Here is a 27,278-nt window from a genome sequence, read left to right on the forward strand (position 1 = left end):
TCTAGTGTTACACATCCCCCCACCCTTTGTGCACAGGGACAATAACAGCATTTGGGAGGGAGAGGGTGGGATCTGGTTACCCTCCCAACCACTGCCATGACAACATATGGAAGTGGCTCAGTACAATGACAACAGGTCCATCTCCCTATATTTCTCTCCATGCTGCCTAGACGGATCAGGACACTGGGTGTTTGGCAGCAAACACATACACAGGAGAGAGAGGCGGTAGTTTTGTAAAAACAATGTGAATTTTGTATTCATATGCAGAAAAGGTCTGATTTACAACTAAAGTATATGTCACATTGACTTCAACTCACAAAAATCAGTGTGTGTAGGAAAATAATTGTATCATTCCTCTCTTTTGTATACTCATTTACATACTGTGGGCGTAGAGGGGTCACAGATCAGCCCCATCACAAATCCCTTGGAGCGAGGACTCACAATGGGTAGGAGCTGAGCGCTTTTAGCCTAGCGGCAAAGGGGCGAGTGGCTCCTCCCTTGGTGCTGCGTTCCTCCATCACTATGCCCGCACCTCCACTACATCCCGTTATTCATCAAGTTTCAAAAGTATCTCACTGCCTGCACTGTAACCTGAAGCGGTTTGTTGCATCTCAGTTTTCAAATGTTTTCGGCTGTAAGGAGAGCTGTGTAGGAGAAGAGAAGGGAACACAATAAGGTGGACAAAACCATTGTGAAACAAAGAGAAAGGGGAGGGGGTAAAAAACGGAGCTCTACTGGTAGCTGTTTTATTGTATCCAGGTCTATGGCAGAAACCGTGGGGCTTCTTTCAGCTGTCGCATTAAAAGACCCATCCATCAGAAACAGAGCTCAGTGTAGTCCCTGCAGACTAGCAAAGAGGGGACACTTTCCGTTGTGCTGGCCAACACTCCTAAACCCAGCTAGTGTAAATAAGATTTCCTTTGGCTCCCATTATGACCAGCATACAAACAAGGCCATAACATCCAGAGAAAAGGAAAGTGATAAAATTAAAAACATGGTGGAAGGGATGGTTCCTGCCCACTAACCAAGTGTAGCTAAGCAGAGAGTTTTACCCTGAACAACATTCAGAGTGTGTATTATCTAAAGATGTTAAGTTCCTACAAAATGCATTCAGCACTAATGGGAGAGCATGGCGTTATGAGGGCATTAAATTGGATTCCTTTCTTGAAAACTACAGTTGTTGTTTTCCAGTTGGGACTTAAGCCTCAAAGAGGGCTATTGTGCCGGAAGCCTAATGATTAAGTATGCAGGCTTCTGTCAAAATACAAGCAGATTTCTTAAAGCGTCTGCAGCTGGGATGCTAGCAGATATTGTGTTGCATTCGGAGCTCGAAGGTCTTTGCAGGAAGGGGATAACATGACAGCTGTAGCGACCCAGGATACCAGGAGGACCTGGAAGCACAAACATTTGCCTTTCTGCCTCACTGGAATTCACATTAGGAGGTCATCGGCATTATAGAACTCCCCCCGCAGACATGCCCTGGTGGCAGCTGTGCACGGGGGTTTACAGCCCAAACACAAACAAGAGATAGGGTGCGCAGAGAGGGATGGGTGCTGCCATGCATGTACAGTATGACACTGACACACCATCCCTGACATTGTGCCTGCAGTAAATTTAATTACCATTTCATGACAACCAGTTTTATGGAACTAAAATTGCACATTTGCGTGTATTTCAAAAGAGCAGGGGGGATAGGGATGAGAAATGAGGCGGGTGGTAACATGAGAAACCCCATTTGCATCATAAATCAATCGGGATACATCACCAGGGTCATGTGATCTTACACCAAATACTGAAATGTTTGATGTTGTCCTTGCATATGTCCCACTCAATCAGGCTAAGGTCTCCTGCTCAAGTAGACCAGTGGGAGCCGAGCTTTTAAGATCAATGTAACATATGGAACACACCAAACTGAGAGGGAGTGGCGCCCAAGGGTTAGATTTAAACATGGACAGACAGCTGGTGCCAGGAGGTACGACAGCGGAGAATTCATACGGAATCCCATTTCCCTTTTTTACGGCAGTGGAATTGTGGGCAAATTGTGGAGTTTCTCTGGTAAGAACATTAAAGGGTTTCTTTATGGGTCTGTTAGCAGAGAGCAGGTCACTTTAATGAGGGGCAATGTCCAGCCATGCTTCTCCTCTCTTTAACTGCATGCTGCCTCAAGAGCCCGCATTGGACCCTCAGCCACATCAGGGACATCTGGCCCTTCCATCTAGGAGCACCGCCCTTAATGGACAATTACGAAGTCCAGGGCCTGGGAATATGCTTAGATTTGTAGTTCCAATGGATCCAAACCAAGAATCTTCTGTCTATCATGGCCACATTAGGTTATGTGAGACAGGAGGCCCATCAGACCTAATAAGCCTTATCCTTTCCAGAGGATGGCCATTAAACTCCCCCCTACCATGCCAGCCCAGCCATCAGTTCCTAGTCTAGTAAATTAAACAAATGAATGGCGTCCTCAGTATTACAATTAAAGCATAGAATAACATGAAACTATGAAGCAAATTAAAGTGCTACTCCATCTACACTCCATGCAGAGCCCGGGAAAACTCAATTATAAATCATGTATAAGGCAGACGTCCAATGAGTGTATTTCGTTTCATCCTTTCAATGTCAGGCTCATATTCAGTCCCACTATATGCCTGCATGTGAGTCAAATAGGGAGGGTCAAAAGAGAGGGGGGCAGGTTACACAGAGGCGTTTTAGTTGCCCATGACAACCCCTTGGCTTTTGCCAAGTTGAACCCTCTTCTTTTAAGTTCTTCATTCCTATAGTAGTCCCTCCTTTTTTTCAGTTGGGGGTCTCCTGCTTTTATTAAGTCCCCTCCCCCTTTCATTACAAACACAACCACGTTATCCATGTCAAATCCATTGGAGACAGCCCGAGGAAGTCAATGGAAACCAATAGATTCACTGCCTTCCCTGTGCTACTCCTGAGGCAGGGAAAGCAAACACGGCTCAAAACGCAGACAGCTCAAAACGTCTAAAGTTTTTGGTATTTTAGGTAAAAACTGGCATTTGAAGAAAAAAACCCCACACATTTCCGGCACTATTTCCTCACACATCCAGTCTAGATTCATTCAGGTGTGACAGAGATGTTCCTGTAAACCGTTTTCTTCCCAGCAATGGGCAAGTAAATGAGATTTTTTAAATGTTCCCATGGTGAACTTATAAGATGGACATGAGAGGGAAAAGAATGAGCGTTGGCAAGATTGCAACCACTAAAAAGAGCTGTTTTGAAGAAAACCATAAATCTGCATGGTTTATTGAATGGTTTGAGCAAACAGACACTAATGAAAAGCAGACAAGGAAGAGAAGATAATCAGTTGTGAAATAAAAAATTCTCTTATTTTGGTGTGGATAAAAAAGAAAAACACTATTCAGAAATAATAATCTCAACAGCCAGAAGAGGAATCAGCTCAGGAGACTACAAAGGAAAAGTGTAGCAGGCAATACTACACTATATATATATATATACTACACTATATATACACACACACACACACACATAATGCAATGCCTTGTTTCCCTCAGGCTTTTTTTTTTTAGCAATTAACACCTGCCAACAGCCTTTCACCCTCCTGTCCTGAGACGCAGGTGTGAGGAGAGCAATGTGTGACCTGATGAAAGACACACTGCCAGTGTAGTGTGTAACAGTCATTTTCCCTCACTGATAGGCCATTCTTTATTTAGCGTTGCCTAAGGAGGTGTGCTTAGCCATCACGCAGACCAACACACACCGGCACTGACGCTAAAAATAAACCGCTACCACCAGCACGGCCCGCTAGTCACACATTAACCACAGCAAACTAACTATCCATGGCCCGAGGAGGCAGGGACTCTTGGCATTAAGCACTGCAGACAGAAAACAGGAGAGGGGAAAAAAGAGTGAACGTGGTATCAAAGGTGAAACGATGAATCACCACCTGTACTTCGCTATCTCTCCCAGTCTTCCCTCGGCTCGTCCAATGGCCGGATCTCTGGTAGTGAAAGTGAATACTAACAACGCCAGCCAGTGTCTCCTGGGCGTCTGTACAGCAGGCGCGACGTAGAATCATAAGTGAGCGACTTTGACAGAAAACACATCATCTTCGAGAGAAAAAAAGAAGGGTGAAGGATGAGCAGCAGAGGAGGCAATGAATTTAGAGGTTGGGGGATTTTCGATATTACAGGGGGTAGTTATTTGCTGGCAGCAGCAAGCTCTTTACCAACAAAGGGCCTTTCATATTTCCTGTGAACAGAGACAGAGACTCCCATTAATCCCGGAGGGAGGGCTCATCTCAGGCTTCTCCTCCACACATAAATTACTCTTCTTATGCCCTTCCTCCCATTACTGCTCAGTGTTTACACCATAAAGAGTAGAGGAAGAAAGTAGATGAGCCAGCCACACATCTTTAATGTGTTAGGCCACTCTTTAAAACAGTTATGTCGGCGCTAACTCATAACACACGCGCCAACATTTGCTTTGCTCCAAGCCGCAGTGAGGAAGCTGTGGCTACGCCGCAATGTCCCTCCTCTCATTCTGTCCGTCTCTCTCTCTCTCATATGGGAGGAGTGAAAAAGCTCTGCCCAGCTGTCGCACTGTTGAGCAGATGAAACTGCTCCGACAGGCAGAGAACATGCCAATCCCCACTTATCCCTCACAGAGTGGAGTCTAACAGTGGTGCACAGCTGCCTGTGTACACGTGCTTAGACCCCTTGGTGGTCTGGTGGAAGGCATGATAAGCGGCTAAGGAAACTTCGCCTCGCCTGTGTGGCACGCCGAGAATGGACTCGTAAGAAGGGAAGAGAGAGAGAGAGAGAGAGAGAGAGAGAGAGAGAGAGAGAGAGAGAGAGAGAGAAAAGAAGAGAAGAAAAAAAACTCCCACTTATGCATGCGCCCAGGGTCTGGACCGCCCTATTTCAAATAGACACAAATCAATGGTGGTGCAATTGCATTTTCCAAGCGCACCAATAAATGAAGGCCTTGGATCAGACGATAGGCTGAGGGGAGGCGAGACACTTTACTGTCTGTGGCCAAGTTTTAAAGAATGCTGTTCCAGCTGTCAGCGGGGTCCAACACCTACACACACACACACACACACACACGCACACGCACACACACACACACACACGCATGCCTTTTAATGCCTGCAACAGCCGTGTTCATAAGGTGCTCAGCATGAGGGGGCTTTCGTTGTTAGTTTGCCTGCCATTAAAAGCAACAACAGCCTCCCTGTTTTTCTGTGAGAATGTGCTGATTTTAGTTGTACGTGGTGCAGAAAAATGTGGATGAATCATCGACATAATGGAATGATTTGTCGACCTCGGCACACAGGACATTAACGTACACAGATAAAAAGGCTTCTGGATTCCACACCATTAAAAAACAAACTGGTAACACTGAAGTCTAAAGTCACAATCAAAAAAAAAAAAAGAGGATTTTTTAATTTCATCTTGTATCATTAAAACAATTACAGAAAACTACAGATCTCTTTATCATTGTATATTCATTATAGATTGTTTTTATGTGAATAAAACACTAAATCCTAAATCTTGGCTGTCAAAAATACGTAAATGAACATGCAGCATTAATCCTCTTAACCCAAAAACCTGCTGGTGGGCTAAAAATAATAAATTGCCAATATTACTCCATTAGTCATTGCCAGAAACTATAAAAAGAGAGGATTTTCAAATTTCCACTCCTGTCAGGAAAAAAACTAACAAATCTAAGCTTTTTGTTGTGATATTTAATCAAAATGAATTCATTTATTAACATTTTTTACAAAGTATTTACTATATCACGTTTTGTAAACACCACAAGAATCTTTGGTGCTTTGCAAAACTGAGACGCCTTGATTGATTCAGGTGACACCAACCCTCCTGAAAAGATCAATGCAAGGACACTTGATTATCTTTCATCCTGACATTGTAAATTATATGGGGAAATGCCTCAGTATCTATAGCCTGTTGAGCCACAGAGGTGCAGGACTTCATATTGCAGTGAAAAATGAGCCCATGTTTAAAATGTGACAGGAGCAAATAAAATCCATAAACTGCAGGGGGCTCGGAGGGTTAAAGCTCATGAATAAATATTCTCTTGCAATCAACTACCCAGTATTTCAACACATTTAAGTGAACAATGTGTGCCAGTGTTGCCCACTGTAGGTCACTCTGAACAGAATACGCCTGGTAAACGCAGAACAAAGCCTCGGTTGTGTTTTTTTGAATCCGGCTCTCCTAGACAACACATTCTTGGTGGGACAGAGGGGAAACATTCAGGCTGGGTTCACCACAGTTGTTTTTTTCCCCCTATTTATCCGATACGATCCCCTTTAAAAGACAAGGTGTGTATATGTGAGTTTGTGCGAAACGGGGGTGGGGCGGCTGCTTTCAACAAACACTGAATACTGAGGTAATATCGCCATGTCAACCTGATGGTTTATGTTCTTGGACAGCCATCCGCAACGTACGCTCTCAGCGGAATAAGTTCTTTGATCCCATGGGATTTCTAACATTAATCCATTAGTTCATTTAATCTAAATTAAATCTATGAAAATGTTTCATCACAAAACGTCTCAGGGACGAATGACAGCTAACTAATTCCCCATTAAAACTGACTTGGTGTCGAAACATTTCTCAACCTCTAATGACTAATGGTCCACGGGGCCGGCCCTGATCCTCACACTGACTGTTCATGATTGACAGCTCTCTCAACCACTGACAGGGATTTCAAATTATTATACACTAAATCGGAGCAGAGCATGGGCAGTATAAACACAAGTTACCACAGCAACGCTAGCACAGACCAAATATAGTGTTTTCATGAAGACTGTTTTTCAGCTTGACTTGATTGCTCAAACAACCAAAGGTGTGATATTTTTTTTCCCCCATCACATAGCTATAAACCGACAGTGATTTCATATCCTCTTCCTCCAGACACATTTAGCAACTCTAAGCAAAGTGCCAGGCGTAAAGTGCTGCAGCGTTTGGTCTCAGAGCACAAAATGACCCCCGGTGAGAGCAACTCCAGTGGAAAGTCAGTGACTGGGTGGAAAATGTGAGGATGTTGCATCTCATCTGATCTCTGTTCGAGTAACTGGCATCAAAAAGAGAGCTCACACCTTAAAGAGGAAGGAGTGGAGTGTAAAAAAAAGGACAGGCTAAACCTGAGATGTTGGCAAGCATCGCAACTGTCCAAAGCAGTTTCTTTACAAAGTGCAGATTTTCAAATAAATGCTCGCAGAAATTCGGCTACAATCTTCCGAGCCGTCACTTTACTTTTTCAGTATTTGGTGGTCATCCTCTTTCATAACTGACCTGTGTGTGAACTCCAGATTTGAACTGATGACCATATTTAGCTGCAGTGGGACCATACCCTAAGTGCGTGTCTTTTCCTTCAGCTGGCACCCACTTGTCCACAGTCCCTGCTCAAGGTATAAGCCTCTGCGATATGGAGCCATTCAGGTCCGAAATAGCCCTCTTACACGAAAAAGCCCTGGTACCCTCAGGCAAAGATTTATTTTTCCATACTCTAAATTTTAAGAGTAGTCCACCTGAGCAGGTAAATAAGTTCCAGCAACACACAAGTATGCACTGCATTTACAACCAGCACACTCAAGTGCGCAAAATCCGCACGCATTAGTCCTTTTTACCTCATCCTCTGGCTATGTTGTTGCAAATACACAAACACTTGAAAAATTCAACAAGCTCCTCTAAATTAATACTACAGAGGATGGGTGAAGCCGCATCAGCGATTCGATGTCTGTTCTAGCAATGTAAATGAGGTTATAGCTAAGCCCACGTAATAGCAGAGGTAAATGTATAAATGGAACAAATGTACAGTATTCAAAATGTCATTTAAGCCGGACCTCACTCCGAATGTCCTCCAATAACAAAAACACATCTATGGTACAAGTTCTCTGTTTTTTTTATCTATTGCTTATTTCCACCGGGATGTGATTGTGGTCCTATGTACAAACAATGCATCAGGCACAGATAAGCTTCTCCAGAGTCAATAAAAAAGGCTTTAGCTGAACCCCATAAGGGACTGCGCATGATTATAAACACAAGTAGTGGAGCTGGAAAAATAACATCATAGCATGTTGATCCAATATAAATGCATGCCTCCCCTTGCCTCCCACCAGGTTTTTAACAGACTGGGAGGGAGTTCCGAAGGGAGGACGGGGGCTGAAATAACATGTCCTCAATCTTCTCTATCCATGGATCTGTTTCTCCGCAGTCCACCCAGCATTCTTTACATGCTTCGTTTTATTCAAACGGTTTTCGGGCCTGTTCAGCCTTCGAGAAAATGTACAAGTAAATCCCGGGCAAAGATCCGCAGAGACAAAAAGATTTGTGACTGAAATAAAACTGCGGTGTCTGCCTAGAAGTTCAAATTGCATTTGCAGGGAGAAAATACATTTTCATTAAGTGATTCTGAATCTACAAAATCCTTCATCTGATAATGATGACCTCAGTTCAAGATGTGCTGCTGTAATGCGTTTTGTGCTCCGAGGTGTTAATCCTTCAAGCAGTTCACACATCGCATTTCTCCACGTTCACAGGAGCATTATGATGCAGAGTATAACTCCTGCTGTATATGTGCTCTCAGTTTCCACTTTAGCAGCAGACAATTGGTCAAAACATATTAATATAAAGTAATGATTTAAATGAAAGAGAAAACTGGAGAATAAAGTTGCCACCTCGGTTTGACTCATAGCCCAGCTCCTTAATAAGCCCAATTCATTCTGCTCCTGGGTCTGGCTCCCTCTATCACTAGTGACAGGCATGAAAGGTCAATAACCTTGGCTCATAGCCCTCATATGGTTAGCAACGCCATAAATTAATGGTTAAGGCCGTTATTCCAAACTCTTTAAGTCAGCCGAAGGAAGCTTATCTTCTACAAAGGTCACGGTGCTTGGAACACTTAGTGTGAGAGTGAAGGGCTGACACAGGACCTTATAAGATTGAGTGTATTGCACTCAGTTGGAATCAGATGAAGGTGGGATGCAGCATTTGGAAACCAGCGTTACGGTTGTCGAGCATATGCGTGCTTAGAGTTATGAGAGAAAACACAAAGATCAATAAACAGGGTTTCGGCAATTCTTTCGGTTTACCAAATAAAATGAAATAAAAATAAATTTTCCTTTATTACCTTGGCCAGGGAGTTGTTTTCATCTGTGTGTTTGTTTGGATTACACACAAACTACTCCACCAATTTTCATGAAAGGTTGTCAGGGTGTGGGGCATGACCCAAGGAAGAACTCATTAAATTTTGGTCCAGATCTGAAGGCTGATATAGGATTTTTTTACTTTCTGTAACATTGCAAACTTTAATTTTTCCATTTTCACTATTTTCCTAGGGAATAATTCATGGACCTTGTCAAAGATTCAGGCATTTTTAAGGAGCAGATGTCTATAAGTGCGCACAATTTGGTGCCACTTAATTAAATATCGGGGGACTGTTGGGCCTTGGTTGAGGTTTGCACTCCACTATGTGACATTCTAAGATTTATTTTCATATTAACAATGAATCAATGGTCTGGAGAAAGCATTTTCTTATCTTGCATTAACTGTTTTGGTTAAAACTTTGAGTAATAGTGACCACAAATCACCTGGCAAGTGTAATGCACTGCATCAGTCCTTACTTCCTTTTTGGTGAGACCCCCTCTTCTCCAAATCCCAAGAGATTAAAAACCTTCAGCCTGCAGCCTTGATCGCTTAATCGCTTTTAATACATTTGTGCCGTTAACTTCCAATATTGCAACAGTGATTTGCTTGCCATGTGCTTTTGGTTGTCATCTGCATCTTAGAATCTAAAAGTTATTATGCAAAAGGATTTGAGTACAGGCCCATTAATGTCAGCGCTGCTGTGGATACATTAATTTTTTCTTCCTCCCAATCAAATTTTCAGATCATGGAGAAATTCGGTGTGTTTGGCTTAATGCCGGTGATCTCCGGTTAATCCAAAACTAGCAAATCACTGTCATAGGATTGAGCTTTCAGAGTTATAAATGTAAATATTGATTTTAATACAATTAATCGCACAGCTCTGATGGACACCTGCTCCTGGCTTACAGCCTCACCCTGGCAGATTCTTATTACCGGGAATGAAATGGCGAGAGAGAGAGAGAGAGAGAGAGAGATGGGAAAAAAAGTTAAACATGGAGCAGGGGAAAGAGTAGATATTTTATTCAGGACTTGGAAACTTGACATTTAAAAAAAGCAGACAATATCAAGCTCACATTTGACAGGTGGCAAGAGTCTATTGGGATCCTCGTGCTGCTCTAACTTCTGCTTGGTTTATAAAAAATGTTTGCTAAGTATAAACAGTGTTGCGAGGTTTGTGTTGGAGTCTTTCAGGCACGTATGTGTTCAGAAAGCTTTTGGTTGAGCCACTGTAGGAGCTGATAATAAAACCATCGGATTGTATCCACAAGCTGGTTCTGTGTGCTCACAACTTGAGACGGGAAGTACTTTAAGAAACAAGAGAAATTCGAATCTGCCATATGTCACAATATACCTAAACGGTTACGCCATATGCCTTTTTCTTAGCAACCTCACCTGTGCATATTTGCAAAGAACAAAAGATTATTCTGTGCACATCGCTGTCACCAAGCTTGGAGAAATTAGCAGACCCTCATTTTGCAGCAGCAGCTATACCCTTTGGGAGGAATCTACCTCCCTCCAACCCCTGTCCTGCTGAGCAGGCAGTGCAACAGGAAATAAAGTGGCAACATGCTGCACGCTCTTTAATGCCTCAGTAAATATCGACAGAGGAAGAGATAAAATAAACTCCGACTACACGGGCTGCAGAGCGATCTGTTGCTTACTGCCATAGTGTGCGCTCAAATGGAGACTAGTAATTGCTGGAGGTCAATCATAATATCCATGTGGCGATTGCAGACACTGGTGTCAGCAAGGCCTGGTAACAGTAGATCACTTGGGACAAGTTTTACAGTGGGCCAGGCATGGTTATCTGATGAGCCAACACTTTGGGATAGGGTGGGGGCAATATCACCAATCACCAATCTTTGCTATAAATAAAAGTAATGATGCTCTTTATTTTGTGAGACAAGCAAAAAACAGGACTAACCGTTATCCCAGAGGTCCCTAGAATAATATCATCAATCAATAGTGAATGGGGATACTTTATTCATATCCAGCAACGACGGGTGCAGACACACAGAACACAAGTTAGCGAGACAAAAATTTTGTCGCAAGGAACTATCAAAAAACCACATGCTTCACAAAACCTCAGACAGCCATCTATCAAAAAATATTACTAAGAGCACTGAAATTGCACGCCCCACCGAAGCCATGGAGCAATCAGGATCACTCTGAGAAACAACCTCTGTTGTAGAATAAAGCACTAAATGCCTCAGTACTGCCCTTGCTTTACTCAATTAAGGCACATCAATCATAATGTAGAGCAAAGGGAGCTCCTCCATCTTAAAGCTAGCGGGCGACAGAGGGGGAGGGGACTGATATAGGGATGAAGAGTGGTGGAGGTGATAAAGGGAGGGCCGAGTAAAAAAAGGGAGGATGCATGGAGAATGTCACAAGATACGAGTGAGCCACTTATCAGAGGCTAGTGGCCAGAGAAGAGCTGGTGCGTTGAAATTGAAGCCGCTGTCGAACACAATAGTTGGCGTGGCCCGCAGGAGGTAGATGTCTCTTCCCAGGCAGGATATTGGCCTTTGTGAACATGGTTACGGTATCTGGGTCAATTAACGTGTCCCTGCTTCAAATTTCTCTTTTGTTGTCAGAGAAATAATAGTGTGCCAATTCATGTGGCCTCCTGAACACAGCATGAGGTTTGAAAATGTGAGCTATGTGTGTCACTTGTGGCTAAACACGCCGCTTGTACGGTTTCCATTTATTCTTACATTTGCTCAAACTCTCATTAATATATTCATCTGAGTATCAGCTTCCCTCTTTGACCCTGCAGACAAAGACACCGTCTGTCGCTCTCGCAACTACGTGAGACAGGTAACACTGCTGAATTTACAGCCGAGCCGTCACTGAATGCCCTCTTGTCTAAAAGCAACAAAGCTGAAGCTGAACGTATTGCCTCACGAACAAAAGCTGGGAGAAAGTAGCGGGGGAGTAGGAGCGGAGTAGTACCTGTCGATGTGAAACGCAAGTACAAGGCTCACTGTAGTCTCATCAAGCTTAACAGGCAAAGAGTCAAACTGGGCAAAATCAAATGACTGGATTCCACTATAAACAACTGGGGCGACACTGCAAACATTGCTTTTCTTTGTCAAGACAGGATCTGTGAAAGAGATATAGAGCGGTTTGCTCCACCAACCAAAACAGGCCGTCCCGCTGAAGAAAAATGGCACTAAAATCCACAAATCAGCCCCTCGAAAAGTAAACAATTCACTCCATACCGCTGATGTATTGTCTTCTAGGTGCAAGCTGGCATTTTCTTCCACACTCCGGTTCTAGCATTTCACTTGTGAAAAATAAGCCTAGCCTAGTTATATGGTGGAGGCATATATGCAGAAGAGTCAGGTCAATATGGCTATTTATACACGGCCTCATTATATAGCGGGGTCATCTTATTCACTTTCTGGGTGTTCGTCGCATTAAATTAAACACATCAAGAGCAAGTCTGCTGTGCAATGATTCTGGCCTCCCTTCTGTATCACAAGCAACTGGGGAATGACGGTTTAACAGGGATAAATAAATCTTTTCTCTTTTGGCAGTCCTTCAAATGGAAGCGCACCTCAATTTTTTTTAACTTTATGGTGTTGAGAACGGAGGGGCCCAGGTGTGATGTGCAACCAAATAACCTATAAAATCCAGCTAACCTTCACATGACTCTGTGAAGGAGCAACACAGTGAACGGTCTTCTTTTCAAATATGTATCCAGTCACCGTGGATAATAATAGACAATGACATTTTGATTAGGCACATAAAGTTACATGCGACCTTTTGAGAGACAAATAATCTTCATTTAACTAGAGTCAAATAATATACCGTGGTCTGACAGCTCTTTTTTTTTTTTGTTGCTAAACCTTGTGTTAATAGAGTAGGTCTCAACATCTGGATAAACAAGCCTCTGTTACCAGGAGCTGTCCGCGCATTTGTCCACTACCACCACCAAGAGGTACAGCAATCTTATTATATAGCAAGGGCAACCCCCCCCCCCCACACACACACACACACTAACTGCCCTGTGTCAGAGGCATGCAGGAAGGTGCCAAGAAGAGGGCAGGGCCTGTAGCTGATAAGAGCGATAGGAACAGAGGTGATGAGAAGCGGCCGGGGCAATGTCCGTCCTCTACAAAATACTTAATCTACATTTAGGCATATGCACAAGTACCTTCCTTCCTGCTTCGGTTTAGTTAAAAGCTTGGAGCCTAAAAAAAGGTCAGACATAAATAAAAGATGCCCTATCCTGTCAGGCCACCCAGCAGGCTGGGAAAACACACACACAAATTAGCCACAAATGGGTGCACTTGGTCTAATATGCTTACATTATTATTATTTCATTTTTATGATGTAGCGTTGGGGCACCGATAGAGCTGCGATCTCCTTGCAAATGGCTCACCCTTACTCTGCGTCCTAGTTATATCGGCAAACTGCATCAAAAGTTACTTTCCAAAACCACATACTGCCAAGATTCAATCTGTTGTCACAATATGTGGTGGTTATCTAGGCCACGGCGCTCCCAGGAAGAAGAAAAAAAGAAAAAGACACCGAACGGAAGATGAAAATAAATGTATGCAGGCTGATGACAATAAAGAATAAAACAAATTCAAGCCCAGTCGGCCAGTGACGCTTTCACTGGGAATTGGAGCGCAGCCTTCATTACAACATATTGATCACTGCAAACAAAGACCCTGGATTTATTGATCCACTTCTAGATAGAAAGAGGAGAAAAAGACGGGGTGGGGGTAGGGGCGATGCGACTGCCTCTCATGAACAAACTTGAAATGAAACTGCTGCCTTAGCATGAAGAAATGAAGGAGAGCTGGGGTTTGAACCCCAACAAAAGGAGAAGGATGGTCATGGGGTGGCTCTTGATGTCCCTCGAGGACAAAGAGAATATGTAAAAATTCTATTAAAAAGGGAAGACTTTCACAGTATGTCATGTTGCGCTTCATTCTTCTCATCTGCTGCATGATGGCTCCTCTGCTCTTATGGATCTCATCTCGAGCAGGGGATTTGAATATTAAGAAAGTCATGTTTGACTACTGAATTATTCAGCGCTGGCACAGACATCAGTGCAGACATCGTCTACCTCAAACACAGAGATCTCCACAGCAGACGCTCCTTTTCTGACACTGTGGGCTTCCGCAAATACTATTTTTCAAACTATTTCCCAGAGTTACCGCTGAGTATATCAATAAACCAAAGACTTATATAAAACTGTACTTCTGTTCCAGAGCTAATCCCTCACAGTCTGTGGTTCGTACCACAAAGGCCATAATGGTTATGTACCGTCAATTATGTTCATGGAGGAAAATTAGGAAGAAACTGACTGCAGACTATCTAAAAATCTGGGTTTGTGAAATTTGGCCTCCCCAAAGTGCATGATGAACGATTCTGTAGGTCAGAAGAACATAAGGTATGGGTGCTATGCATCTGTGGCCTCCCCGGTGAGGGGTCAGGACCTGTTTGGCTGGTGTCCCATTCATCTACACCTCACAAGGAAAACCCCCACTGGTCTCGTTTCCAATCGGAGAGCAGGAAAAGAGGTTGAGTATGCTTCTGAGCACTTGGCCTGGTTTACAGGAGAGGGTCGAGCCGGGTCACCTCTCACCAAACATTGGGGCCCCTTAAACACATATGAGTGGCCCCAGCTGTACCCAGGGTCTATCAGAATCTTAACAGAGCGCAGAGAACCAGAGCAACAAAAAAATGGGTTCGGTCACAGCAAAGTTTTGGATTTCAAGAACATTTGGTTTGTTTAAAATGTTTGTCTTAAGGAAGCACAGGAAAGAGAAGTAATTATACCTAATGATAGATTAACAGAAAAGTCTAAAGATTTAGCCTCAGTGAGCTTTTGAGTTCTTGTTCAATCGCATTATTAATCTGGTCAACTGTAAATCCCTCCCCCCCAACGCTTCTATGGAGCCAACGCACTAGACCCTCTTGACACACTCGCATTCAAAGCACTTGAGCCAAGGCTGAAGCAGACTATAAACATGCGTCTCTTTCATCAGCAGAGCTCGCGTAATTGTCGGGAGAAGTAAAACACAGGGATGACGGGTGGAAGAAAGAAAAAATGAACGCACAATAGATGGTTAGGGGGAGGGATGGAAGAACAGCAGCATAAGAGGGTGTATTAAGCCCAATTAGGCTTTTGGGCTTTTCATTAACCCAGTTTTTAGGGAGGGAAACCTCTGCTGAATAATGCTCTGACTGACTCACTTTGCAACCCTGCTTTAAAGGCCTCATCTGGAGGAAAAGAACTGCACAATGTGTGTCAGCTCTCCAAAGCCACCAGAATTCTATTAGACACCCAGGGGCCAACCACCCGCAGCTGCAGCCCACCTGAAATTAAATGCAATTTAGTAAAACAAGTGACTTTATCAAGCAACCAAACAAGATAAGAGGAAACGCGGTACAAATGTTTAAAGAATGCTTTCATCTGTGCAACGGTCTGATAATAAATAACAATGTGTGGCTGTTCCACCTCAATCTGTATCAGGCCAGAGTAAATATTGCAACCTTAAAAGCAAGGTCATATGGTCCCCAGAGGACAGACAGTGTAACCCTCTTTTCCTGATGCGGTTTAGCATCTGCAAACAATGAGTGTAACCTCCCTTCAATGGATCATTGGAGAGGAGTTCTCATCGAGCTATAATTGCCCTTCCTCGCTTTTCTCTGAGCTGCTCCGCCAAGCAACATGGAAGAAATGCATTTGAACAAATCTATTGTAAATCAACGGGGCTTCACTTGGCCAGCCAACAGTTAAAAGTCCAGTATACGCCCCCCCAAGGAATGTGATTAAATCTCAAAATCAAATGGCTCTGTTAACAGTTAACTGGCCACAGTTGGCGCCATCTAATCCACAGGATGTCTTTAAATTAGCGCATACAATGTCAGCTGTTTGCATGTAAACTGTCACCATTTCCAGGTTTTGCAAGCCTCAGGATGTGTATTCACACAATCAATAGCAAGGAAGAGACAGCAATTAGATGGGACAAAGATATGTAACAGCTCACCCCTGCTGCATCTCATGCACATTAGGGGTCAAAAGCAATACAATATGAGCAAGGGGAATCTTATTACGCACACCTTACACAATCTAGTGATATCATTACACAAAAAAACAGGCAGATCTTATTTCAAATAAACTACACCAACAGACAACGGTCAACACACACCAATAATTTGAGGAGAAGTTAATGCATTTCAGCATCAGTTACATGGTTACTTATAACATGGCAAAGCAGAAGTGCTTTGTTCTGACATGGTCAGACTTTCAGGTATTTCTAATGAAAGATTCACTTAATGGCTTAAATTGACAATTTAAGGGAACAATTGAGTGAGTTAATGAAAAAGAGTATTAGCCAGCTACATGCAGCTACAGTCAAAGACAATATTCTTTACGGGCACAGTGAAAGCAAAGTTGAAAAACTTAGGCCACACTCTCCACAATGTGGGGGCTTTGTCTTTCAAAACATGCCACAGGAGCTTTTCATTAGAGAATGCAGTTTCATTAACATCATCCCACACTGCCGAGCCCCGCTGCATTACAATGACACAGGAGTGCCCCTCTCTGTCAAGGAAATCTCCACAGAGCAACAGCTCACCAGGGGGGGAGGGGAAGGCAGAGAAAAGAAGAGACAGGGGGTAGTGCAGAGAAGGGGGGGGGGGGGCAAACAAAAGGGAACCTGATTACCCCCGGTCACGGCTCATCCACAAGCCAACAGAGGGAAATCCATCACCTGCAGGATCAAACGGAAACTTGTGCACAAGGTAAAGCCCAGTGAAAGCTGTACCCACCCATCTAAGCACTCTCTTCCCTTTCTCCTCTCCTCTCTCGTCATTGCTACCTCCCCCCTCTGCCTCTCTGCCTCTCTGACTCACACCAACGGCAGCGTGTAAGTTTTAGGCACTCACTGTGAAATCCAACACAAGTGAGAATGTTTTCTGGTCCAAACGACCTAAAGCCTCTAACCTCTCTAATGGCACAATGGTGATATATTCCAGTTTTTATTGCCGTCTGTAGGCACAGCATACCATTCCAAGGTAGCTGAATCCTACTTCGGCCAAGATTCAGCTACGAAGAGGTTGTGTTGGTCATGTCAAGGACTACTGCAAAAGATCATTATTTTTCACTTTCCTGTTTGCACTAGGTTATAGAGTATGTTAGAAAAAGACACCTGGTGAAGTCCGGTTTCTGACAGGGCTACTGCTATAACAAACCTTTTGAAAGATACTAAAATTGCTGTTATTACTGCCACCGACTGGGCTTAGCCGTGTAACACAGAAACTGGGCATAGATGACTCAAGCAGGAACCTCAAGAGTGTTTCAAGTAATGGGCCAGATATGTACTGCCTGAGGTGATCTTATATCGGGACAAGACAAATGCGTTATCATGGTACAGGAAATGATTCAATGCACCAGCACTATAGGCATGGAATGTTTAATAGCTTTGTTATTTGCTTGATTTAAGTTGTGTCCTTATTCAAATCTGTGTGCAACTGATTTTAATTAATTGCAACAAGAACTATCCCCTTGACAATCAACAAAGTTTTTACACTTTTAATGGACAAACTCAGCAATGAACATTTATCTCAACAAAAGGCAAATTAGGAAAACAAAAACTGTTTTGCTACAATGTAAGATTGAGCCTTTTTTTTTTTGGAACAATCTCTCTACGTTTGTGACTGCTTTGAAAGGAAAGAGGAAAAAAGCAGCGTGTAAGCAAAACGGGAAGGAGCTAAATAAATTTGAACCACATTTGAGCTGGTTTACAAGGCAAACTACACGACTTGCTATGCCACACAACTACACCGAAGCTAATTGTTTAAATATGTCAGGCTTGTTCTGTTCCTCCCTCGAATGTAGCACATGCAGGCGAGCGCACACGCAACTGATGCACATGCCGACACACACTCAGGCAGTCAATCAAACGCAGACGCAACAAAAATCCACCGCGCAGCAGCACTGGAAATATTCCACACTCACCGTTGAAAAGGGGCTGTCCTTTCTCTGTGATATCTGGCACCACAACCTTGTATACATCTTCAGAGAAGCCAGGCCTGCATGGTGTGGTGCCCCTGCACTCCGCTGCAATCTGTGATGGTGGGGAGAGGGAGAGAAAGGGGGGGTTCAACAATGAGTCATAAATCAACCTTCAAAAATGCACTGTTGCCTCCAAAAACCTCTTGGTCACGTTCTTAAGTCCTCGCAGTTGCACAAAAGCATCTGTTGTTTTTATAGCGGGGACTGCAATTAGGATAATGAGGCCAAAAGGGTTAAGCATTAGCCAAAAAGCATGGCTAGGCAAGAACAAGCCCCATTTGTCCCCCCGGAGGGGCCCAGGCACAGGGTTGGGTTATAACCAACGTTCACTGTCGGCCCCTCTGATCAACACACCACTCTGGACAAACACTCCACTTTGAAGTGCAGGAACAAGGGAATAAAAAGTAAATGCTAATGATCCACTGTTGCGGGAATAAACACCTATGTGTGAATGTCTGAGTAAACTAGAAAGGCTGACATCTGAAGAAACTATGAGGCCATGACTGCTATCCATATAAAGCTTCTTTTTTTTTTTTTTTTAAAGGGAAAACTCTAACTGCTTCAGTTGTTAACACAAAAGATTTATAGAATAAAGGGGATGTTGTAGAGAAGAAAAAAAGATGATCTGTAAATGACTGGGGCTGGTGTTTCCTTAAAACATGAATCTAACCAGGAAGAGAGAGAAAAAACCATCATAGTGAGAAATCACAGATGGAGCATGACTGAAGCATAACTCTGATGTCCACGAATATCCAAATATACTCCATCACACAGCCTCAGCATTGATTCGGCTCTGAGGAACAGACGCCACCAGCCCCGGCTCCTTTACATGCACTGCTCTCCGAAGAATGTAAAAGGAGAGGAGAGGAGTCCCTGCTGAAAAAGAGCATTGTGGGTAGCCGTGCCACTTGCCTTTCTTAATCATGGAAATTTAAATGGAAAAAATGCTGTGAGGGGAAGAGAAGAAGCAGGGCTTAGGAGGAGGGGGAGCTGGGATTCTTGCACGTTACAACAATAGCACCAGGATGTACAGTGGAATTATATCTGTTTTTTAGCATTTAAAACAAAAGGTTTTCAACAAACACCAGAAAACAGCTCCTCTGTGTAGCTCGGGGGGGACTCAGTTTGGACAAAGTGGCCCCATAGTCATGACAAATAAATTGTTCCAAGCACATTGCATCCTCTGTTCGTCAGAGTTGGACAACAATCATTATCCCATCGCTGCTAGCTTGAATGTACTTATATAACCCCCGCCACCATAATAATTCCCAGCATGTTATACTTTTCATTGTTGCTCATACATGACGTGATTTCACCAGGAGAAGGGAATTAACCAGGGGGCGCAGGGACACGCTGCAGCAATCTACATAAATATTAAACTAAAGATATCCTGCTCACAACGCGGGCCGCACTTCAATAGCAATAGCGAATTCGCTAAACTCAAATAATTCGCGTATAGATTGTGCGTCGTTTTTTTGTGTTTTACCAACGCAGCATCTCGTGGGCGTTGGATTTAAAAACATGGGGACCGTTAGCTAGTCGCGCAGGACCTACTTTCTGATCCGAGCGGTCGTCCAACACACAAAGCGGCGTCTTATTAACGAAACGCACGCCGTGTAAAGTGCCTGTCGGGGAGGCTGCGGCCGCTCCACCGGGCTCGCACCTCACACACACCGGGGGAAATAAACACCCAGCACCGGAACTGTCCGGTGTAACTCCGCCGAACGAAGCACCGCTCGGATGGTAGCGTTACCTGCAGTCCGGCTAAGACCGCCAGCACAAGCAGCCCGCTGCCCTCGTGTCGTGGGTACATCGGTGCGGCCGTCTCTGCTAATTCCCCACTTCGAAATCCCTGTGTCTTCTCGAGAAAAAAAGGGGGAAAATGATGGGGGGGAAAAAGGAAGAATATCCTCGCGGCTCGGGAAGCGTCCCTGTGCGACAAAAGGCAGGAGCAGCAGCAGGAGCAGCGGTGACGGTGGCAGCCTCCTCCTCGGTGAGTCTATCCAGCTCCAGTCAGCAGCAGTGAGGGAGAGCGGAGCTGTGCCTGGTACTGAGGCTGCTGCTCCCTCCCATCCAGTCCCACACGGAAACAGCCAGAGCCCCGCTCCACAGCCGATACACCGCCCGTCTCACTGTCTCTCCCTACCGGCCACACGGGCAACTTCACCAGCGGCGTGTTCCCCCCCCCCGTGTTAACCAGCATCCCACATAGATCAAGATGTTATAATATTCACACACCATCCTTATGCTCATCATTCACAGTGCGGGGGGGGGGGGGCTGGAGAGTGGCAGGTATACACATCCTTATATCTATATATACGTACGTACGTACGTGCGTGTGTGTGTGTGTGTGTGTGTGTGTGTGTGTGTGTGTGTGTGTGTGTGTGTGTGTGTGTGTGTGTGTGCATATTACTGTGTTTATATACATAAATATATATATATAAACAGTAATATGTGGTTGTGAGGAAGTTATTATTGAATGACAGAACATATAGAGGGGAATATTTAGAATGAAACTTTAATGTATTTAATGAATGTTAGAATATATGTAATAACAGCTTGAATATATGAAATGAAATCTGATTATTTGGATTGAATTTATCAATCTATGGAATTAACAAATAGAGTGAATAATTAAGCATATATGGACAGCCAGAATATATAGAAAGGAATCTGAATATATGGATTGGATGTTTGAATATGTATAATGAAACTTGAATATATGGAACTAAATGTGAATATATATATATATATATATATATATATTCAAACTTCAGTTCTCGTCACTCTAAAACAATTGTAATATGCAAAACTCCTGATCAAAAGTATATAATAACCATACAATGGAATTACAACATGACTCCCGTATAAACAGTAACTATCTTTCCAGTCAAAATGAAATGGCGTTACTTCCTCACTCTGGAGGAACATGTCTTATCAGCTCCGGTTACAACAATGCCCTACAGTAGTTTTCAACATTCTAAGGTCAGTTTGTTTGAGGTCATCGTTTATTTGCACACTGTCTGGTTTCACTTACTCATGCACATTATATTTAAATGAGACTGACAGAAACACAAAGAGAGACAAATGATCAAAACAGGCATTCCCCTTGGCCATGTGATTATCTTACAATATGAATCTCGTCATAATTTTCGATCTAGGTTATTTACAACTGCTGGAAAATTGTTAGTAATTTAGTGTAATATTTTAAAGTTCAATTTGAAGTTGTGTTCTTTTCTCAAATGTTTTGTATTTACATCTCCGATCTTTTGTTTTTCCCTCATTTTAATTCTCAGATAATTAACTCCAGACTCCACTGAGAGAAATGCTTATCGAATGTCACAGGCGTCAAGTAATTTAGGATTCAGCCAGTTGTCTCTCGACCTGCGTGAAGAGCTCAGACTCTATTGATCATTGGCTGGGAGATTCTGATCACACTGCCCTCAGATAATTGCTGTTTACCGCCTGTTTGATCCTAAGGATTATTAATTGTCAATGCTTTGGTGCTAAATCTGCGTGTGTGAGTGTTTCCCCCAGTCATCATCATTACCTTTTAAGCTCACTGTTTCAGAAAGGGCTGGATCACTGTGGAGTTTTGAATTCTGTATTCCATTCATTCATCTTCACTAAAGCCCAGAGTTTGTAAATATAGCTTTTTTTGTGTTCCATTAAAATATGCAATGAATAATTCCCTTACATTATCTTCTCATGTGATACAGGCTGATGAAGGTTAAATCACCTCGGTTGGGCTGCTGACACCTAATTAACTATCAAGGGATGGCTCTATGGAATAGATTGTAACTGTGATACAGAGATATTTCAGTCTGGCAGATGAAAAAAGAAAAAAAACTTATTCCATCTCCAAATAATAAACAGGGGCTGACTTTTGGTTCACCTCCTCCTGGGCAATCCGTTGTTTTTCAAGTTATTGGCGTTTTGAGGTGCAGGCAAGTATGTGATGGGAGCAATGCTGCTCCCCTCCTACTACAAATCAAACCATCCGCCCCTGAGAGTGTGTTGTAATCCTAAACAAACAGTAAGCACTTTCACATCCCACTTACAGTCGACGCGCACACACACAAGACGGGAGGGCTGAATAGCACTCGCTTCTCGCAAGAAGTGACTCATGTCACTTCACACTCTTGTCATTGATTAGCACGCCTGATCATCCATGTTTTAAAATAATTACAATTTGTCTTTGATGGATATGAAAGCAAACAAAAGAGGAAAAAAGGAAGTGCAACAAAACTAAGATAAGCCCATTAACACATCTCTGGTGATCATGGTTCCCCATCCACAGCCAGTTATTAAGAAACGTGGCAAAATCATGTTTGTGACCAGAGGCAGTCAGATTCAATGTGCATTTCTTTTGTTTGCTGTGGCATAATATGGCACGAGATCAAACTGAATGACCTGTTGATAATTGATATCAGATTTTGTGCAAATTATTAAATATATGTAATCTAATCTAAATGAGAGTGGGATCAAAATTCTCCATCTCTTTGATTAATGCAGAGGCGGTTATCTTTCATCAGTACTCGTCCAGGCAGGGGAGAGGAGGAGCCGTTAGAGGGAATCCAATTTGGACTTAGTGCATTCAATCAAACAATATCATGTTGCATGATTCATAAGACCAATCTGATACACCCGAGAACTCTGTGTGCAGCATATACCTGAATTTGGCATGGTCTAAAATGTGGAATCAGAGGAGGGATTTGCCATCAAGGGCGCCCTGCTGTCTGTGGTTAATGTATTCTCAGGGCTGCACTGTCTGTGTAGACAGATAACGTTGTTTTGCAGGCGAGTGTGTGAGGCTGCCGTATGATGCATGTCGGTTGCAGTGCTGACACTGCAGTTGACTCTCATAAGTGCAGGTGTGCGAGGGCTCTTGGCCTGGACGAGCCCCCGATTCCACACCTTTAACTCTGCACAATTGGATGCGGCGTGGAGCATTGCAGCGCGGTGGCCTTGATGGCACTGGAAGAAAAATGGACGAGGTCAGCAGCACTTTCACATCCGCGGCACTTCTTCATGCTGACTTTGTGTTGATACAGGAATATCATACAGTTCACCCTCCGCTCCCATATATTGTAATGCAGAGCTCAGTCATTTTTGCACGAAGCCAACCACACAGGACGATGTTCAGTGACTCACACGCACACAGCCCTTTTTCTGTTGAAGCTATAGTCTCTTCCTTTTATGTAAATTAATAGAGATGGTACTTTTTTAAGCGCCACAGAGCCTCAACATTCAATTATAAAGGGAGAGCATTTTCTCTTCTGGTATAAACACACATATTTTGACCCATCTCAACAGTTGGCTAATTAGACTGTCATTGCCAATCCCTTGCATGTCAAAGGTTGCTTTGGAACAAATTAGTCACTGGAAAGGAGCAACCTAGTCCTCAAAGCCATTATCAATTCCAATCAAGCTTCATTGTGATGCATTCAATAAAGGATCTCTAAGGACCACAGTAGTGCTCTGATTATTCTCTACTCGTGCCAAATTGTCTCATTCAGTCTTTTATATCATGTGAACAATGGAACCAAATAGAGTTGTGCATGTATTAAGGTGCACATACACACGTGCGTTGTGCATCTATATGCTTGAAGTCGTTGGTGGCTTTCACAATTATTTTATAGCGAGGTAACAGAATGCCATCTTCCATAAATATAGTTAGAGATGTAAAAATCGAGAAAATGTGTAACCTTAAAGGGGATCTGATTATATTGTATAGTATGCAGATAGACAAACAGTGAAAAAAACATTCAAGAACGCCCTGAGCCCTTTCTCTGTAATTTCTTGTGAAAAGACATGTGAGTGGAGCAGATTGGTGCCATCCCCTTGTCAACAAATAAAGGCAAAATGCTCTTTGCAAGCTCTGGCTGCAGCTCTGGCAATGTCTACTGTGTGGCAGGGCTCATACAAGTGTGTGTCTGCACCAATTTAGGGTTTGGAGTTGGGGCCACATCTGCCTGCTGTGTGCTGGTGTGGCACACTAACAGTGATTGATTGCCTGATTAAGGCAAATTGTGTTGAACTCCAGAACAAGCCAAGGAGAGAAGAAAGCATCTTTAGTCCGTGATGCAATACAAGTGTGGCTATTGATTTGCGATGGCACATGTGTGCAAGAAGGCAGTTGTCTGAATTATTTATTGATCACTTGGCGTCCTGTAAAAAACAAACCACATTCAGAAGGTGTTCGTCGGTTCAAAACTTTATGAATAAGTATTCATAAATGACAGAATTTGTTCGGAGCAAAGCAACATATTGGGGTTTATTTGATTGGACTGAGTATGTAGCTACCGTCTAACAGGACTAAGTGTAGGTCATGGCTCTGTGAGGCTGTTCTTAGCGGTGCTAGGCTTAATGCTAATGTTAACATGCTAACGTATTGACATGCTCACAGTGACAATGTTAAACAGGTAGATTGCAAGATGGATGAAATCACAGCTGCCCAAAAGTGAAGCCACAGCCTCTTGATCGCCCCCTGTGGCTGGCTGCATTATAGGTTGGGCGTGTTTATCGGCAGGACATCCATAGCACAGCTCCACCCCCTGATAGCTAATGCATAGACCCTGGCTCGAAATGGAGTCTTCAGTGCACAATGGCAGTGTTCGTATCCAGGATATTTTGGCTTAATTTCTGAATAGACATCTCTTATCTTTGTGGATTGTTCATATGTACAACACGATCGAATTATAGCTTGTTTGCATGCTAACATTTGGTAATTACTATAAAACATAAAGTTGGTTAATAAATTGTCATGAGGACTGCACATATTTGATCATAAAGTACAAGATTCATACAAATTCTGACCCAAGGATGGCCCCACTTCGAAGGTCAGGGCCTATCAACTGATTACACTTTATTTTGAGGGAGACATGAATGTCTGCGCAAAACAATCCATTTGGTAGTTGTTGAGATATTTCCATCTGCACCACAGTGGCAAAACGCACAATAAATAAAGCCGAGCCACGAGTTAAAATACTTAGCATACAAATTGCTATGACTCTGACGGCACAATAAGAGAAAGGAACTGAACAAGTGTCTGCTCCTCTCTCCGGCACTGAATGAGAAAATAATAAATGGCTGTGGTGTTGTTATCTGAGCTTTCAAGGTGGAAGTGAAAAGTTTTGTTTTAATAAAATGCTTTATCTTCATGATAGGTCAGCCAATGAAGTGCGCGCACACACACATACACTCACACACTCTGTCGCTTTGACTTACAGGTAAACCTATGCCAATTTCAAGTTATTGTTAATATCTTTTTTCTTATTACTTGCACATGTTTTCAATCAGTGCACAGCCATATTCCACAAGACATCAAACAAGTACAGAAAAAACATAACGTCTCAGAGACAACCGCAGCTCATGGAAAGTGGCCTATCACGTTTTTTTTTTTCAAGCCTTCCCTTGATGTTATCTTCATCATGAGCAAAGTCGCCCAAATCATCATCACAGCTGTCACTGCGCTATATTTCCACTGTGATATTTAAAAAAAGCAGAGTACACGCCTATGGAGCTCTTTGAGACCTCAGTGCCTCTTTGGTGCCTGCAGTATTTGCAGCTGAAAATTTATTTTCCCTTATCACCATTGATCTGCAAGAAGACAAGGTCTCTGGTCGTGACAGTCTGGCCTGTCTGATTTAGGAGCAGACCAACAAGCCTGTCTGAGCACAGGAGCCAGGGATGGATTTATGAAGGCTGCTGCGGCGGCTGATCCACCCCTGCGTCTGCCTCTGTCTCAAACCGGGCTTTCTTATCTAGAGCTTAATTTCGGGGCAGCCAGGGAACAAGACACTTTTTTTTTGTAATCACAGAGGTAATGAGATTGGAGGTTACTTAAAAAAAATGCTTGATATTTTGGGGTTATCTTAATGTTTTCAGCTGGGAGAGTTCAATTTTCACATTTATTAGATTGCTTTCATGCAAATGGCAGAGAGGCCTGATTACAAAAAAATGTGTTAGCCTAATAATTACTGTGGGTTTAAGATGGTGGCAAATAGCTTCTATGTCAGATTGCATAAAGAGGTAACGTGTGATCGTTTTAAAGGTTTAAAAACATGATGGAAAGTTATTATATGATTATATGATTAAAAAAGCAAAAGCATAAAAAAATGAAACATGGAATATTGAGTTCCCTTTATAATGGTGGTTTATAGCCAATTTATCTAACACACATGTAATATTAAAAATGGCAAACCTCCTAATAACTAAATTAAGGACATTATCTCTTTTAGAGTAGACAGCATTGTTGATTTGACACAAGATACTGTGTTTTAATGAGATTAAAATATGATCCTAATTCATGCTAATTGCCTTGGTACCTACTCCAATACACATGCCCGCGGGTATTAGTATCTGTTTTCTTCCCTGTTAATGTGAACAGGATTATTATATAGTGCATAATGGTGGCTCCACAGCTCATTAGCAGTCAGCAGGTTATCAAAAGCTTAAGATGTTTTTCTTTCATTAATTCAGAAATTGGTGCTGCTTTTTTTCCCATCCAAATCAGATAAATGTTAAGAAAACACACAAAAAACACCTGAATAGCAACAATATGCTGCATTTAAAGTTTACTGTTGCTGCATTGCAACATTACGCTTTCCACTGTTAACCTGCCTTTGTTTTCACTAAAACAATCCTGCTGTCCTTACAATAATCATTGAAATTGAGAAAAAAGAGGAATTGTTTGAAAGCGGAATAGTATAGACTACGCTGTACAGGATTTATACATAAGGGCATCGCTAAGGGCATTTGCGGCCGAAGCAGCAGATGTTAGTAGCAGGTTGCTCAGAGCAAAGGGTGCCTCATTTGGCTCGCTCAGGAGGTGATCATGAGACATATTGCATTTACTTTCGCCCTCCACACAGACACATGACTGCACTCTTCACCCGCTGAGGAATTCTGCAAGATTAACATCAAAGGCTTGGTTCACTCGAAAAAGAGATATTTAGGCTAATACAACAAAGACTTCATGAACAGTATTATGAGTTCCTGTTTAAACCTGGTTAAACTCATGGCTTTATTAGTACTATTGCATAAAACTCTCTTCGTTACTTCCAAAACTTACT

General features: G+C 42.9%; 1 protein-coding gene across 1 annotated transcript in view; it reads right to left on the reverse strand.

Annotated features, from left to right (window-relative positions):
• Positions 1-20,338, reverse strand: part of cdh2 (cadherin 2, type 1, N-cadherin (neuronal)) — a 62,090-nt gene extending 41,752 nt beyond the window's left edge. The window contains exons 1-2 of the mRNA XM_034613428.1: positions 19,955-20,338; positions 18,145-18,253 (exon numbers count right to left, since the gene is read on the reverse strand). Coding sequence (XP_034469319.1) covers positions 18,145-18,253; positions 19,955-20,014 — 169 coding nt within the window. The 5' untranslated portion in view covers positions 20,015-20,338. The remainder of the gene's footprint in view (positions 1-18,144; positions 18,254-19,954) is intronic.
• Between the last annotated feature and the right edge of the window lie 6,940 nt (positions 20,339-27,278).

This window comes from Hippoglossus hippoglossus, chromosome 17 (genome assembly GCF_009819705.1).
Source record: "Hippoglossus hippoglossus isolate fHipHip1 chromosome 17, fHipHip1.pri, whole genome shotgun sequence".
Taxonomy (NCBI): Eukaryota; Metazoa; Chordata; class Actinopteri; order Pleuronectiformes; family Pleuronectidae; genus Hippoglossus; species Hippoglossus hippoglossus.